At 37.2% G+C, this 14,258-nt stretch overlaps 1 protein-coding gene across 3 annotated transcripts; it reads left to right on the top strand.

Moving 5' to 3' along the window:
- The first annotated feature begins 1,407 nt into the window (after positions 1–1,407).
- On the top strand, positions 1,408–13,463 carry LOC144031963 (synapse differentiation-inducing gene protein 1-like). Of its 3 annotated transcripts, XM_077539515.1 has the most exons (6): positions 1,408–1,637; positions 1,714–1,919; positions 2,024–2,121; positions 4,515–4,995; positions 12,336–12,473; positions 12,952–13,463. In XM_077539515.1, exons 4-6 carry the CDS (start codon positions 4,567–4,569, stop codon positions 13,108–13,110), a joined length of 726 nt encoding a protein of 241 aa, XP_077395641.1. In that variant the 5' UTR covers positions 1,408–1,637; positions 1,714–1,919; positions 2,024–2,121; positions 4,515–4,566; the 3' UTR covers positions 13,111–13,463. The 3 variants fall into 3 exon arrangements, with proteins under 3 accessions (XP_077395641.1, XP_077395638.1, XP_077395640.1); XM_077539512.1 differs by having other exon boundaries at positions 1,714–2,121; XM_077539514.1 differs by having other exon boundaries at positions 1,408–2,121.
- Positions 13,464–14,258: the final 795 nt, after the last annotated feature.

The following is a 14,258-nucleotide window of genomic DNA, read 5'->3' as shown; positions in this document are numbered from 1 at the left end:
ATGTGTCCACCGTGTGGCTGACAATCACTCACTCATCACATCACTCTTCCTGACTGTGTTTAATCCACAGATTGTGGCCCTTTAAATACTCTGATTATGTCATAAGCATTCGCCGGCGGAAGCCAAATAAATTAGGCTGACGGATTAATCTATTTTGCCACATATCTACTTGCAGCCGATTTATATGAATGCTATGTAAAGTGTGCTTATGGTGATAAATGCTCATGGCGACATAAAAGCATAAAACGCTTTGCAGAGGACGCTGTAAAGGCACAACCGAATAGGCAGCCTCATGATAAATGCATGTTTTGTCTAAAATACTCATCAAATACGAATGAAGCATGAATGAAGCAATGAATTTATTAGTGTTTCATTGTGTGCTATATTTAGAGTCTGTTCACAGGGATGTACCTTTTGAGCAATGTTAGAACAGATTGCTAGCTTAGCCATGGGGCACCATTCAGTAAAAACACTTTCAGGTAAGTGTCTTTTTTCAGGAGTTATCATTAGCGAATTTTGCGTTTTTTGTTTTTTTTTTGGTTTTTTTTTTGTTTTTTTAATCCAGTTCTTAGTAGCCCGGTTTAGATGATTTCTTGTTGTTTTTGTCATTACAACAGAAGATCTCTGACCAACTGTTTACACGTGACGTGATCTTTTCGATCTGTCGTTTACATGCGCCTTGACATTAATCAGCCATATTATTGCTATGTAAAATGCGAAGATCAATGTAATCACGTGATTTATCAAGATGGAGTTCATCCATCTATTTAGCACAATAGGTGTAATTTTTTAAGGCCGGAGGCAGACTGGCTGAGTGAAACGCTTACATTACGTTTACGTCTACCACTTCTGTGATGCAATGAAATTCTATGTGGTCTTTTTTTTTTTTTTGATTGAATTGTTTATATGCAGCATTTTCATTCCGTTTGGTCATTTGGGTCATTCTAATCGGAATACAAAGTAAAATCACCTGTTGATTATTCACATTTTGGGGGAAAACCATTGTCTTTGTGCTCAGGTCAAAGTCTAAAATGTCTAAAATATTGCTTTGGTGCAATCTTTTTCAAGGAAGTTGAACGCAGGGGAGGAGTTTCATTTAGTTTGGCTACAGCCAACTGTTTTTCCACCATCTTGTGGCAGGTATAGGCAAATACACTTTTTTTGTGTAAAATTATTATTATTTTTTACCCTCCAGTGAGGAAAAGTGTTTAGGAAAAAGAATGGATTTATTTATTTATTTATTTATGTATTTATTTATTACTTTTGTTCATTTCAGTCTGTACTCTTTTACTTAAATGGGAAGGCTATCCAAAAACTCTCTTTTCAATAACCAATCACAGCTCACCTGTTCTCTGAAGCTGAGCCGTGATTGGCTGTTAACTTGCGCGACTGTGATGTCATTTTCAGTCGACGGCAAGCGACAAAATGACTGAGCTGGTTAAATCGGTTGGATTTCGCTGCTTTTAACTCATATTCCACAAATGCAATAACGTGTTTAGACTGAGGCTATGTCTACAACATATTATAAAGAAAAAAATAGGTTGACTTAGAGTAGCTTACTTCTGATTGTTTCTTATCGTCTTTTTTTTTTTTCCTGCACACGTATGTAGCTATAGCTACTTCTACTTGAGTAGAGTGTGAGTAGGCTTTGGCCACCTGTGTAAACAAACAAACAAAAAATTTGTGGTGTTGATTGTTGCAACTTGTTCGCAGAAGCTCCTCCACCCCCATCCAACCTGTTCCACTGATGAGCACTCCACCTACCGATGCGTAAAACCGCTTCCAACCCATGATGCAACAGCAGGAGGAGGAACTTCGGCCAAATCCGCGATCATCTCCAGTCGAGAGTTGAGTCCTTGCAAACCAGCCGGCTCCTAGAGTCAGTTCACCGAAAATAGGTCGTGATCGGGATCCCTTATGTGAGTCTCTCCGGTGGGCGTGCATGCGTAAAATGGAGCCGTGTGCGTGCGCGGCGCACTTCTCTCACACACCGACGGACAAACTTGCTTTTAACGAGTGGCAGCTGCAAGCGTGCATGGCGGCTTCCCCCGAAATGATGATGTGAAGTCACAAGCGGAGGAAGGATGCTGAGCGAGGCTGCGGGAGGACATTTTAACCAAGGTGAGAGACACTTTAGCAGACTCAGCTGTTTTGGCGTTCAGCTGATGACAGCCACAAGATGCTTTAGTGTTGTTGTTATTGTCGTTTAACAGGTGTGATGCCGCCTAGAGTTATATTTTTCTAAGTGTGCTTTGGATGAGGGAAAGAGATGGTCGAGAGCATGTATTATTCATAACTGAGGAACACGCGCGCGCACATACCTGCTAAGTGCACATCTTCTGGTGTTTTGATGAATTATTTGCGCGCGTGAGATGAGGTTTTGTTGTCTAATGTTGTGTGTAATGGTGTGTGTCCAAGATAAGTGAGTCTGGGCGTGCGCGCGCGTGTGCGTGCTCACATTCACACAAACATCGTTTTCCACATCATTCACGCTTGTCCAGGCGGAACATTTGTGTCTGGTGCTATTATTGTGTTGTGCGCAGTGGCCACAAGCTTGGCTGCAAGCATGCCATCACATGGTAGCACACAAACAGTCACATAGACACTCAATATGCATTTTTGTGTTGAGAGTGATGTTTTTCTCCCAGTAAACAATTTGTTTGCTGGAAAAAAAAGAAAGGAAAAAAGTCACTATTATGCACTTTTTATTGGCTTACACCCCAACAACAATGCAAGCAATTTGCTGCTCAATTCCATAGTGTGATGCAGCTACTTTTGGGATTTACATTTTCTTGTTAGACGTTGTGGAATTCAGGCAAGGGTTTGTTTCTAGACCGTAGGCGTTATGTTCTGACGTTGGATCCCAAAAGCGCAGACACTAATAAGATTTTAACTATTTATTCACATTGAGAGGCGTGAAACAAACTTGGCTATAGACGAGAAACAACGAGAGTTGCACAGAGGAACAGAGGTAATAATCCGACAAAAAACACACATTTCTCAGACAGCTTATATACTATAGACAGTGAATCGATCTGATTGGTTGTGGCTAGACATGTGGGTAACAGGACTGACAAGGAATTATCTGATTGGCTGTTGACAAGATAAAGAGATGAAAGATTCCTGACATCACATAACTTCTTACCAGTTGCAACCAGATGCTGTTACATGCTGAATGCATCAGACCTGAAACAAAGCACAGTCATGATCCAAACATAACCCTTGCATGACCCAGTCATGACAATCGGTTTCAAACTCCGGTACTCAAGGGCAGTCCTGCTTGTTTTAGAGGTTTCCCTCCTCCAACACACCTGATGCAAAGGATCAGCTCATCATCAAGCTCTGCATGGAACTGATAGCAATTCTGATCATTTGATTCAGGTGTGTTGGAGGAGGGAAATCTTGAAAACATGTAGGACTACAGCCCTCGAGGACCTGAGTTTGAGGTCTATGTTCTAGTTAGGCAAGAATGTACCCCCAAAGAGCAAAAACCAAGACTAAGTAATTTTTTGTGTGTCCTGACTGATTTGCTTGTTTGTTTTCAGTGTTTTGAACAATCTGCTCACATGGGGTCCTATTACGGCATATGGGGTCCCCTTCACCTATGTCATTGTCTGGGTTGCCTGCATTTTTGTGGCCTCTCTGTATTTAGGATGATATTTTCAGGTGGTGTTTTGTTGACTATTCTGGGCATTTACTGTTTTTATTTTTCTAGCTCTGGATCAAAGCAAATTATTGCCACTAATAAGGCCAAAGTATTAAGTCCACCTGCACGATCTAATGAGAGAAGTGCAGTATTGAAAGTATAGCCATTATTATGCGTAATTAAATAAATAAATAAATCACATCCTCTGCCTCTGATTGGTTGTCTTTCCTCTGACACAGTGGTTCCTTAAAAATCAAATCAGAAGTGCAAGACGGGGCCAGAGAGGAATGAGGAACTACCCCTTTAACTCACAAATATAAGACAAAATAAAATGTAAAGTGGGGGCAGACATTTAACATTGTCAACTCTCATGATACAAAGTGTAAAAAGAAATAACACTAAGCACTGCTGAATTCCAAACTTGAGACTTTTTCTGAGGTGCTATTGTATTTTATGAATCCAGTGGGTGGATATCTGGTATGTATTTGATCATATATACCGTACTTCTCAAACTGTGCTCGTAAAAGTAACTCAGCAGACAAAGCGATCCAAATCCAGCTCCTGCAAACGACCGCTGCTTATCACTGTGGAGGATGTTTTCCTTTTCATGATGATATGCGAGTGTGCGTGCGCAGGGGTGTGTATGTGTGTGTGAGAGACTGAGCGAGGCAAACATTGAGCAGATGGAGATTTCATTGCACAGGATGGTGCTGAATATTGTCAAACAAGAACCTTTATTTAGCCATGTTTGAAAATCTTACAGCGCAACACCAAATGAAAATGCTACAAAAAGTGCTGAAATGAGGATCTCATCTCGCACAAGTTTTTTATGTTGTCACTTGGAAATATTTCTCATGTGTCATTTTAGCTTCCAGATTGCCTCACTCCTCTCGGACTGAAACGGTGTGATCAGGATCACTATGGAGAGTCTCACTGAGCTCCAAAATCCTCTTCTGGATAAAAGCAGCAAGCAACTCGTCCAGGGTTACCATGGCGACTACCCAAGCCAGCAGCAGCAGCAGCAGCAGCAGCAGAACGGTCTCGCGGGCTACCTGTACAGCGGGAGCCATGACGAACACAAGTCCCAACAATTCCTGGACGCCACCTCGCTGCATCTGGCGGTGGAGGCCTTCTACAAGCCCGACTTGATCTTGTGCAAGGACGACGTCAGCGTGCACAGCAAAGACTCCAAGAGCGAGAGTTTTGAGACCACCTTCACCGAGAATAAGGACGCGGCGGCGGGCGATGACGGTGTAGAGAAACAGTTGGGGAGCACGCAAGGGGAGAAGGACGAGAAGATCCAGACGGTGTCGTATGAGGTGGAGGACGAGCAGGCTCCTGAGTATGAGGTCAGTCACAACATCATATATTTAAATGAAGGTCTTGTTTGTCTAAATTTTCTGTGCCCATCCAGGATGGACCCCCGCCCCCTACAGCCGAAAACAGGGTCGGCAACGTTTACTGTCAAAACAGCCATTTTAGGCCAAATAAATAACAAAAAAAATCTGTCTGGAGCCACAAAACATTTGAACATTGTGATGAACGAAACAGGCCTAATATACTGAGGGCGCAAGAGCTAATTAGAGCTGCACTAACAGAAAAATATGCAGCATCTAATAATTTGAGATTCGTTTTCTTCTTCCTGTCGTCTTCAGTTTTTGGATTTTCTTTATTTTTTGTTTAATTTTTCACATTTCGTTTTTCATACATTTTTAGAATTTTCTGCCTTTCTGTCAAATTTCTTATATTGTTGTCAATTTTACAGACATATGGTAATATTCTGCTTCTTGTTCCTTTTTTGGACATTTTATGGCAATCCTTCCCCCCCCTTTTTTTTTCCTTTTTGTGTACATTTCCTGTTCATTTTTGGGGTTCCATACTTTTTCAATATTTTCTTTTTCGGCCTTTGTTTTTAAATCAGTTTTCTGACATTTTTCTATTGTGGTTTTTGGACATTTTATGGTTACTTTTCGAACATTTTCTTTCCAGCCTTTTCTTAAATTAATTTCTGATTCATTCAGTTATTTATTTATTTATTTATTTATTTATTGTAATTTTGTGGACATTTTGGACATGTGGACAAGGCGGGATTACTGCTTTTGTTTTTGGACATTTTATGGTTACTTTTTGAACATTTTCTTTCCTGCCTTTTCTTAACTCAATTTTTGATTCATTCAATTATTTCTTTATTTCTTTATTTTTGGGGAAATTTTGTGGACATTTTATGACAATTTTCGGGATTACTGCTTTTGTTTTTGGACATTTTATGGTTACTTTTTGAACATTTTCTTTCCTGCCTTTTCTTAACTCAATTTTTGATTCATTCAATTATTTCTTTATTTATTTATTTTTGGGGAAATTTTGTGGACATTTTATGGCAATTTACGGGATTACCTCTTTATTTTTTGGACATTTTATGGTTACTGAGCGTTTTTTTTCCCCCTTCCTTTTCTTAAATCAATTTCTGATTTATTTATTGGTAATTTTGTGGACATTTTATGGCAATTTGAGGGATTTCTTCTTTTGTTTTTGGACATTTTATAGTTACTTTTTAAGCACTTTTTTTTCTACCTTTTTACAAATACATTTTCTGACTGTTTGGCAATTTTATGGACATTTTCTGGTAATTTTTAAAACATTTTCATTTACTGTTTGTCTCTCGTTTCCTGACAACTTAAAAATGTATATAAATTATTAATTAATTTACAGAATATTTTATCTAAAAAGAAATTATATACGTAAAAAAAAATAATATTAATTGACATTCATTTTTAATAGTGAGCCATAGGAGAGGGTCTAAAGAGCCGAATGTGGCTCCAGAGCCGCAGGTTTCATACTCCCTGGTCTTAAAGTCTGCTGGAATAAATTCCAACTCACCTGTGACTCTAATAAGGATCTAATGAATGGATTTCACTCTACCAAAGTAAAAACAATATCTGACAGAGGAAGAAAAATGTCAAAAATGTTATTTTTCACAATTATTATAGATACAAGGGAAAAAAAATAGAAGTAGGTCATTTTAAAGGGTATAAGCTCAAAGGTAGAAGTGAAATGTGAGTTCCTAATGAGACAGTTTACATTTTCTGAAGTTCTGGCTGCCTTGGTGCACAGGGATAGAAGAATGCTTTCCGCCCAGTCAGTTAGTTCATTAACAGTGTTATAAGGGGTCAGCCTGTCTCTGTGCAGGCGGGCGGCCATGGGGGTGTTTTGTCATTTACATTATTTTAACAACCTAAGAGACCGGAGGAGCCATTCGCACTCATTTTGCATTCCCTGCTCCTCAAAAAGGTCATTTCACAGCAAGTCTTTCAAGTTTTCTGGGCTTTGTGATTGCCAAATGTGATCCCCCTCCCTTCATCCGGGCTATTGTTCTACGGGATGACTAGCGTGAAAGAGAAGTCATGAAAACAAAGCAGCAAAGTCATTTTAGATGTGCAAGAAATCTCATTTCACTCACGCGCCCTGATCAGAGCTCTCCTTTTTCCTCTGGCGCACAGATAGAGAGATGTGGCATTGCTGCAAGCAATGCGGTTTGTGCATTAAGAGTCCCCGGAGCAGGTGGCCACTGGCTGAGGTTATTCCCTGTCAATTCAACCGAGTAAATTCTTCAGACCAACTGTGGCCGAGTAAAAGTTGCCTTTCCAGCTTCTGGTGTGGCCACTGACCTTTATCTTCAGCGTGCAGTTCCTAACTAAGTTGTGAAGTCAAAATGAGTTCACCAACAAATGATATTCTACATTTATAGGGAAGAAATTCTGTGCTCAAGGGCCACTGATTTTTAATACAAATAGATGGGCCAATAAAAAATTATGCATGAATAACTTCAAATGTGTTGTAAAATCTCTCGCTCAAAAAAGAGAAAATATTTTTGTACATTTTTATTTTTATATAAAATATTCATGAAATTAATTATTGATTTAGATAAACAATAAATAAAGTATTCAAAAATGTCAGAGTGAACATTTTGAAGTTTTAAAAATTACCTAAAATTTCCAAAAAGTGGCCATAAAATTTCCAAAGAATCAGAAAAGCAGAAAATTACCATAAAATGTTTATCAAATTGCCAAAACTGTTAGAGAATTGAAAAGAAAGACAGAAAACGTTCAAAAAATAACCATAAAATATCCAAAAACAAAACAAAAAACATACAGAAAATTTTCCATAGAAATGTATACAAAAATTTCAAAAAATTCTGATAATTGATTGAATAAAAGGCAGATAAGAAAATGTTCAAAAAGTAACGATAAAATGTTCAAATACAAAATAAAAATAAAAAATCCCCCAAATTTCCTTAAAATGTCCACAAAATTGTTAAAAATGTCAGACAATTGATTTATTTTAAGACCAAAAAAATGTTTACAAAAAAAGGCCTAAAAAGTAAAAAAAAAAAAAAAAATATGGAACCATTCTCCCCTGCTCCAGTAATGAAAATTGTATATTCTTGTCACCATGGAGTAGCCTATAGCAGGGTATGCACATACTAATAATCAAGCTACATTTGAACATTTTCTCTCAACCTGTCATCAAAGTCAGCACAAGGTCAAACTGTCACTGATTATCCTTAAAAGTGATTTGTTTTTCTCCCGGATTTATTTTTCATCCCTTCCTTCCCATGCTCAAGTTTGCTCAGTTTCGTCCTGATTTGTGTCACCTGCCGCGATGTGTTTGTAAAGTTTTTCAGATTGATAAATGCGACGTGTCACAGCTTTTGATATGACAGAATTCTGCACACTACTGAGTGACATCGTGGCTAAAAGCCAACAGAATGTTCTATCCGAGAGTCCTGTGACAGTGTTTGTCCAGGATGACACGCGTCTTGACAAGAGAGCGTCCGTATTGTCAAACAATCCAGCGCGGCTGGAGTGTGTCTCCTCGTCTGTGTCAGTGGCCTCCGATGCAGTCGTCACTCAGGTTCCTTATCCAGCGCGGCTCACCAGATAAAGGTAGATGAGGCCTACTGTGTGCTTGCTGGCTGCTTTATTCATGGGGTGTCACATCATGGAGTGGTTATGAGCAGTCGCCGTGTTGATGGATCACAGCCGCCTGTCCAGGTGCGGCGTGTTCATAAAGCAGATAACGGGGAGGCTCGTAATCTTGTCTTGGCACAGGGGCAGCTGTTGCGAAACAAGTCTGAATGATTTAGCGTAGCGCTTCAGTGTCTAAATAAATAGGACTCAGAGTCACAATGGAGCTCATTTATTGTGGACTGGAATGGAAGGTGACATTTTCTGGTCAATATTCTTGGAATGTCTTTTACCTAGCAGAGCATTAAAAAACAACAACAACAACAACAACACATATACATACATAATATGGATCTCAACACACTCAAGCTTATAGAGAAAGACCAACAATGTTGTGTAACAGTTTTAGGTGCCCAAAAGTAATTGTTATATTTATAAACAATGTCCATTCTAAAAGTTAAGTTTTTTATATTAATGATGTGTCTAGAAAAGTCTAGAAATACTTAAAAGCAAGTACTAATCCATAGATTATTTTTTTTGATAAAAAAAATTACTTGTTACATCAAAAAAAGTTCTTTATTTATTATATATATATATATATATATATATAATCCATAATTATTTTTTTGATAAAAAAATTACTTGTTACATCAAAAAAAGTTCTTTATTTATTATATATATATATATATATATATATATATATATATATATATATATAATCCATAATTATTTTTTTAATAAATTACTTATGTTACATCAAAAAAAGTTCTTTATTATATATATATATATATATATATATATATATATATATATATATATATATATATATATATATATAATAAATAAAGAACTTTTTTTGATGTAACATAAGTAATGTTACATCATGTTATGTTATTATGTTACATAAAAAAAAATTCTATATATATTTAAATATGTTATATATATATATAAGTTTTATATATATATATATATATATATATATATAATTCAGTAACAAGCTTTATTCTAAAATGTCTCTGATAAAATACACTTCTAAATAAGTATTGACAGAACCAGTTGTCAATTTTATGCTAAACGGTTGTTGTCATCTGCTGAATGTAACTAATAAAAATAATTTATAATATACCTCTTAACTTAATTTCAAGTAATCAGTGAAGTAACAAAGATACTTTTAAAGTTAATAAGTAAAGCATAAGTTACCTTTCAAGTCAAATAACCAGTAAAGTAACTTGTTTACTTTTAGAGTCAAGTAAGTAAGGTAGCTAAGTTACTTTTAAAGTCACATAATCAGTAGGCTACTGTCACTAAGTTATTTTTAAAATAGCTAGTTTACATTTAAAGTCAATTAATCAGTATAGTAACTGAGTTACTTTTAAAATAAAGTAATCAGCAAAGTAACTAAGCTACTTTTTAAGGTAACTGTGGCAACACTGCTAAATACAAACGTGAGAAACGAAGACATAATAACTAGACATCGGCACAAACAGGCCAATGGGAAACAAAATCAAATCCGATCAAAACAATGCTGAGCAAACCAAAAAGGGCAACAAAAAGCAGATCATGACGAACGTGTCTTGCGTAAGCAAAGCAAAACAACAAATTATCTGTATTTGTTTGTCAGAAGGGATGGAGAAAATGTTTCTCTGAATTTGTTGCCATCTCTACTTCATGATCCTCAATGGTGCTGCTGTCCCAGTTTCATAACCTTGGTTGACTTGACCCCTTTTTACATCTTTTTTACCATATTATCAATCATCCATGGAGGTTGAAAAAAGGAGCAAGCTTATTTTGACAAAGGAGTAGCAAGTACATACAGTACAAGTGAAAGGTTATCTGAAAAATAAATGCTAGTATTTATTCTTCATGACCTCCCACCATTGTCTAATGAAAATGGCGACATTGTTCAATAACAAGTATTAGTTGGTTGTACATCATTTGAGGTTTTGTAACACCTCTGGTGTTGTTTCTTCGTTATGTACAGTTTCCACTGTATGTTGCTCCCACCTTGACTGATGGCTGCAGGCAGTAGAACTAATGAAAGCTGCTTTCGATGTGTGCAATCCTCCACCGTGTGTGCAGGACAGCTGAGCCAAGCAAAGGCTATGCGGCCTCTTCAAAGGTCACCGCGGCATTCGCGTCTCCATCCTCATTTCGCTCTGCGATCGATGTCTGTCCGTCATTAATTAGCCCCGCTCGCTCTTTGTGAGTCTTTGGCTGTCGAGCTGTACATTGCGACCGAGGCGGACCACGACGACGGCGGAGGGGGGAAGCAATTTAGCACATAAATGGCACCGTCCTCTGGCGCTGTCCCTGTCACCTCTCAATGACGGAACAATTCGTTAATCCTCGCCTTATCTGTCAAGTCTGCCTCACGGCCAGTTAGATGGCTCCAAATCCACTTCGGTGGGCTATGCGCTTCCTGTGTTGGTGGTCCAGTAACAAGGGCAGGATAGACTCTGTTGTCAAGCTGCATCACTTACAAATATGTCCTCAAGTGTCTGTTAGTGAACGCTGCTAATCAAAAAAAGTTTTTTTTTTTACATATTCATTTTCTATTTTTATATAAAATATCCATTAAACGAATTAATGATTTATATCAACAATAAATAATTAAATATAAAAAATGCCAGCGTCAAAATATTCAAGTTTTAAAAATTACCTAAAAATTTCCAAAAAGTGACCCTAAAATGTCCAAAAAGGAGACAGAAATGCAGAAAATTACCATAAAATATCCATCAAATTGCCAAAACTGTTAGAGAATTTAAAAAAAAAGACAAAAAATGTTCAAAAAGTAACCATAAAATATACAAAAACAAAAAATATCAAATAAATGTATACAAAATTTTCAAAAAATTCTGGTAATTCATTGACTATAAAGCAGACAAGAAAATGTTCGAAAAGTAACTATAAAATGTCCAAGAACGAAAGAAAAAAAATCACCAAAATTGCCTTAAAATGTCCTGAAAATTGCCAGAAAATTGATTGATTAAAAGAAAAAAAAAATGATTTAAAAAAATAATTACTAATAATAATAATAGGAAGAAGAAGAAGAAGAAGAAGAAGAAGAATGGATACTACTACTACTACTACCACTAATAATAATAATAATAATATTAATAATAATAATAATAGGGATAAAATCTAAAAAAAATTAAAAAAATTTAAAAAAAAGTTAGTGAGGTATAAAATGACCATAATACATCCATTAAATTGCCCCAAAAAAATTTCGAAAATTTGAGAGGCAGGCAGAAAAGTCTAAAAATGTATTAAAAACGAAGTATGAAAAATTACAACAACAAAAGAAAAGTTCAGAAAAAGGAAGAGGAAAGAAAATAAAAGTGTACTTATCGGGTGCTGCTGTTATTTTGTTTATTTTACTCTAAATAGCTTTTTGGTCCTCAGTTCATCACAATCTTCTAATGTTTTGTGGCTGCAGACAGATTTTTTGGTGGTTTATCTGGCCTAAAAGGTTGAAAACTCTTGAGCTAGTGGATCAAAGCAAAATAATAATAATTATTATTATTATTATTATTATGCCTGCGATTGGCTGGCAACCAGTCCAGGGTGTCCCCCGCCTACTGCCCAGAGCCAGCTGAGATAGGTGCCAGCACCCCCCGCGACCCTTGTGAGGAATAAGCGGTCAAGAAGATGGATGGATGGATGGATAATTATTATTATTATTATAAAAAATAATCCAAATGATATTTCCTGGTGTGTTCTCACAGAGCGACAGCTCGAGTGAGAGCGAGAGCGAGGACAACTTCCTGGTGCTTCCTCCTCGGGACTACCTGGGCCTGACCATCTTCTCCATGCTCTGCTGCTTCTGGCCTTTGGGCATTGTTGCCTTCTGCTACTCTCACAAGGTAGAAAGATGACCTCCAGCATGTCATTACAGCCTGTTATTGCGTTCCGGGTCACATCGCAGACACCGTGTAGCTTCCGCCCGCTCCGCATGATTGATTATGTTCTAGTGTGGGCAGCATTTACACCGAACGGCTAATGCTAATGTGTGATGAATAGTGAGTAGCTGCGGCCATTAGTCACAACTTTGCAAAGCGCGACGTAGCCTGAGTGTTATAACCGCACAGTGACAATTACAATGGAGGGCATATTTTTTCATAGCTCACAACAACACCCAAACAAGCCATTCGTCACTGTCAGAGCCATGACCTAATTGCCATGGCAACAAATGGCAGAGAGAGAGAAAGAGAGATAGATTTCTTGTTTTCTCTCCGCTAACTGTGGCCCAAAACACCTACTCATGCACTCGGCGCGGATGATGACTAACTCATTTCACTCTCTGTGATTTTTTTGTTTCTTTTTTTTTTTTTTTTTTGTCAGACCGGCAAGGCCGTCGCTAAGGGAGATTTCTCCAGAGCGGGAATGAGCTCCAGGAGAGCCCTTTTCCTGGCTGCTCTTTCCATTACCATCGGCACAGGCATGTACGTGGGGGTGGTGGTGGCCCTCATCGCCTACCTGTCCAAACCTGGACATGTATAACACTGACAATTGAGGCAGACAAATAGGAGGAGGACGGACGGACTTCATCACTCCTGTCGGCTGCTGGATGTCACAGAATAAGAAGAACAAGAAGTGATTTTTGAAGTGAATTTTTGTGATGAACGCTTCCGAAAAGAAAGGACCTCCTCCATTATCTTTCCCTACTTCATTTGTAATTGATGTATTCCCTCTGTGTCAAAAAATTTGTTTTTATAATGTCCGGAAGAAGAAAAAACACGACTTGGAATGTCTTTGTGTAGACAAAGCTGCTGAGCAGTGGTCATTAGGGATATTTGTGTTTATTCTGTACACTACACCAAATTAAATAAACAGTTTTGGCATGAATAATGAAACATCGCTACTTTCATCTTCTCCTCCTGGTACACATATGATGTCATTTGTACAATAATGTTTACGCAATGAACAAAAATCTGGCCATTCATTATTTTAATTGAAAAACAAAAGCAGAAGAAGCAAAAATAAATACATTAATTAATAATAATAATAATAATAATAATATCTCTTTTAAATACACTGTGTAAAAATATTTGAAACAAAAAACAAATTGTAAGCATATACTGTTGAGAAAATACTCGACATATTGCAGTACGTGTGTACGTGTGCATGTCCCTTTAAGAGGCGGGGAATGTGACGTCAGTGTGTGTGGCTCTCCTTTCCCACATGTGAGGGCATCACAGTAAGCAAGTATACTGTATAATAACCGATATTTAAAAACAAAAAATATTGCTTAAATATGATAAATAAATTATGTACAGGAAGCATGAAGTATTGTATATTAAAATTATAATATAGTAAAATTACCTACCAGACACATGGCTGATGTAAAAAATATTTTTCTGTGGTCGCTAAGAAAAAAGAAAAAAAAAACGCTTGCTATGTGCATGCTTCAGAAGCTCACTGACGTGAAGTCTCGTGAGAAATCACACATGGTGATGGTTGGAACAGCATTAGTTTTGTACACAGTACGTGTACCACTAGTGGTATTTGGGCTCCCTCTAGTGGTACGCGAAATAATCACTTACCAAGTACAATTCAATTGTATTTAACTTTTATGTAAAATACATTTCATCTTTAACTGTTTATTTAATTTTAGGCAACATTTTTATTTAATTTTTGTGTGCAGCACA

This window comes from Festucalex cinctus, chromosome 12 (genome assembly GCF_051991245.1).
Source record: "Festucalex cinctus isolate MCC-2025b chromosome 12, RoL_Fcin_1.0, whole genome shotgun sequence".
Classification (NCBI taxonomy): Eukaryota; Metazoa; Chordata; class Actinopteri; order Syngnathiformes; family Syngnathidae; genus Festucalex; species Festucalex cinctus.
Note: the sequence above shows the minus strand (reverse complement) of the source record. Positions and strands in the feature narration are given on the sequence as shown.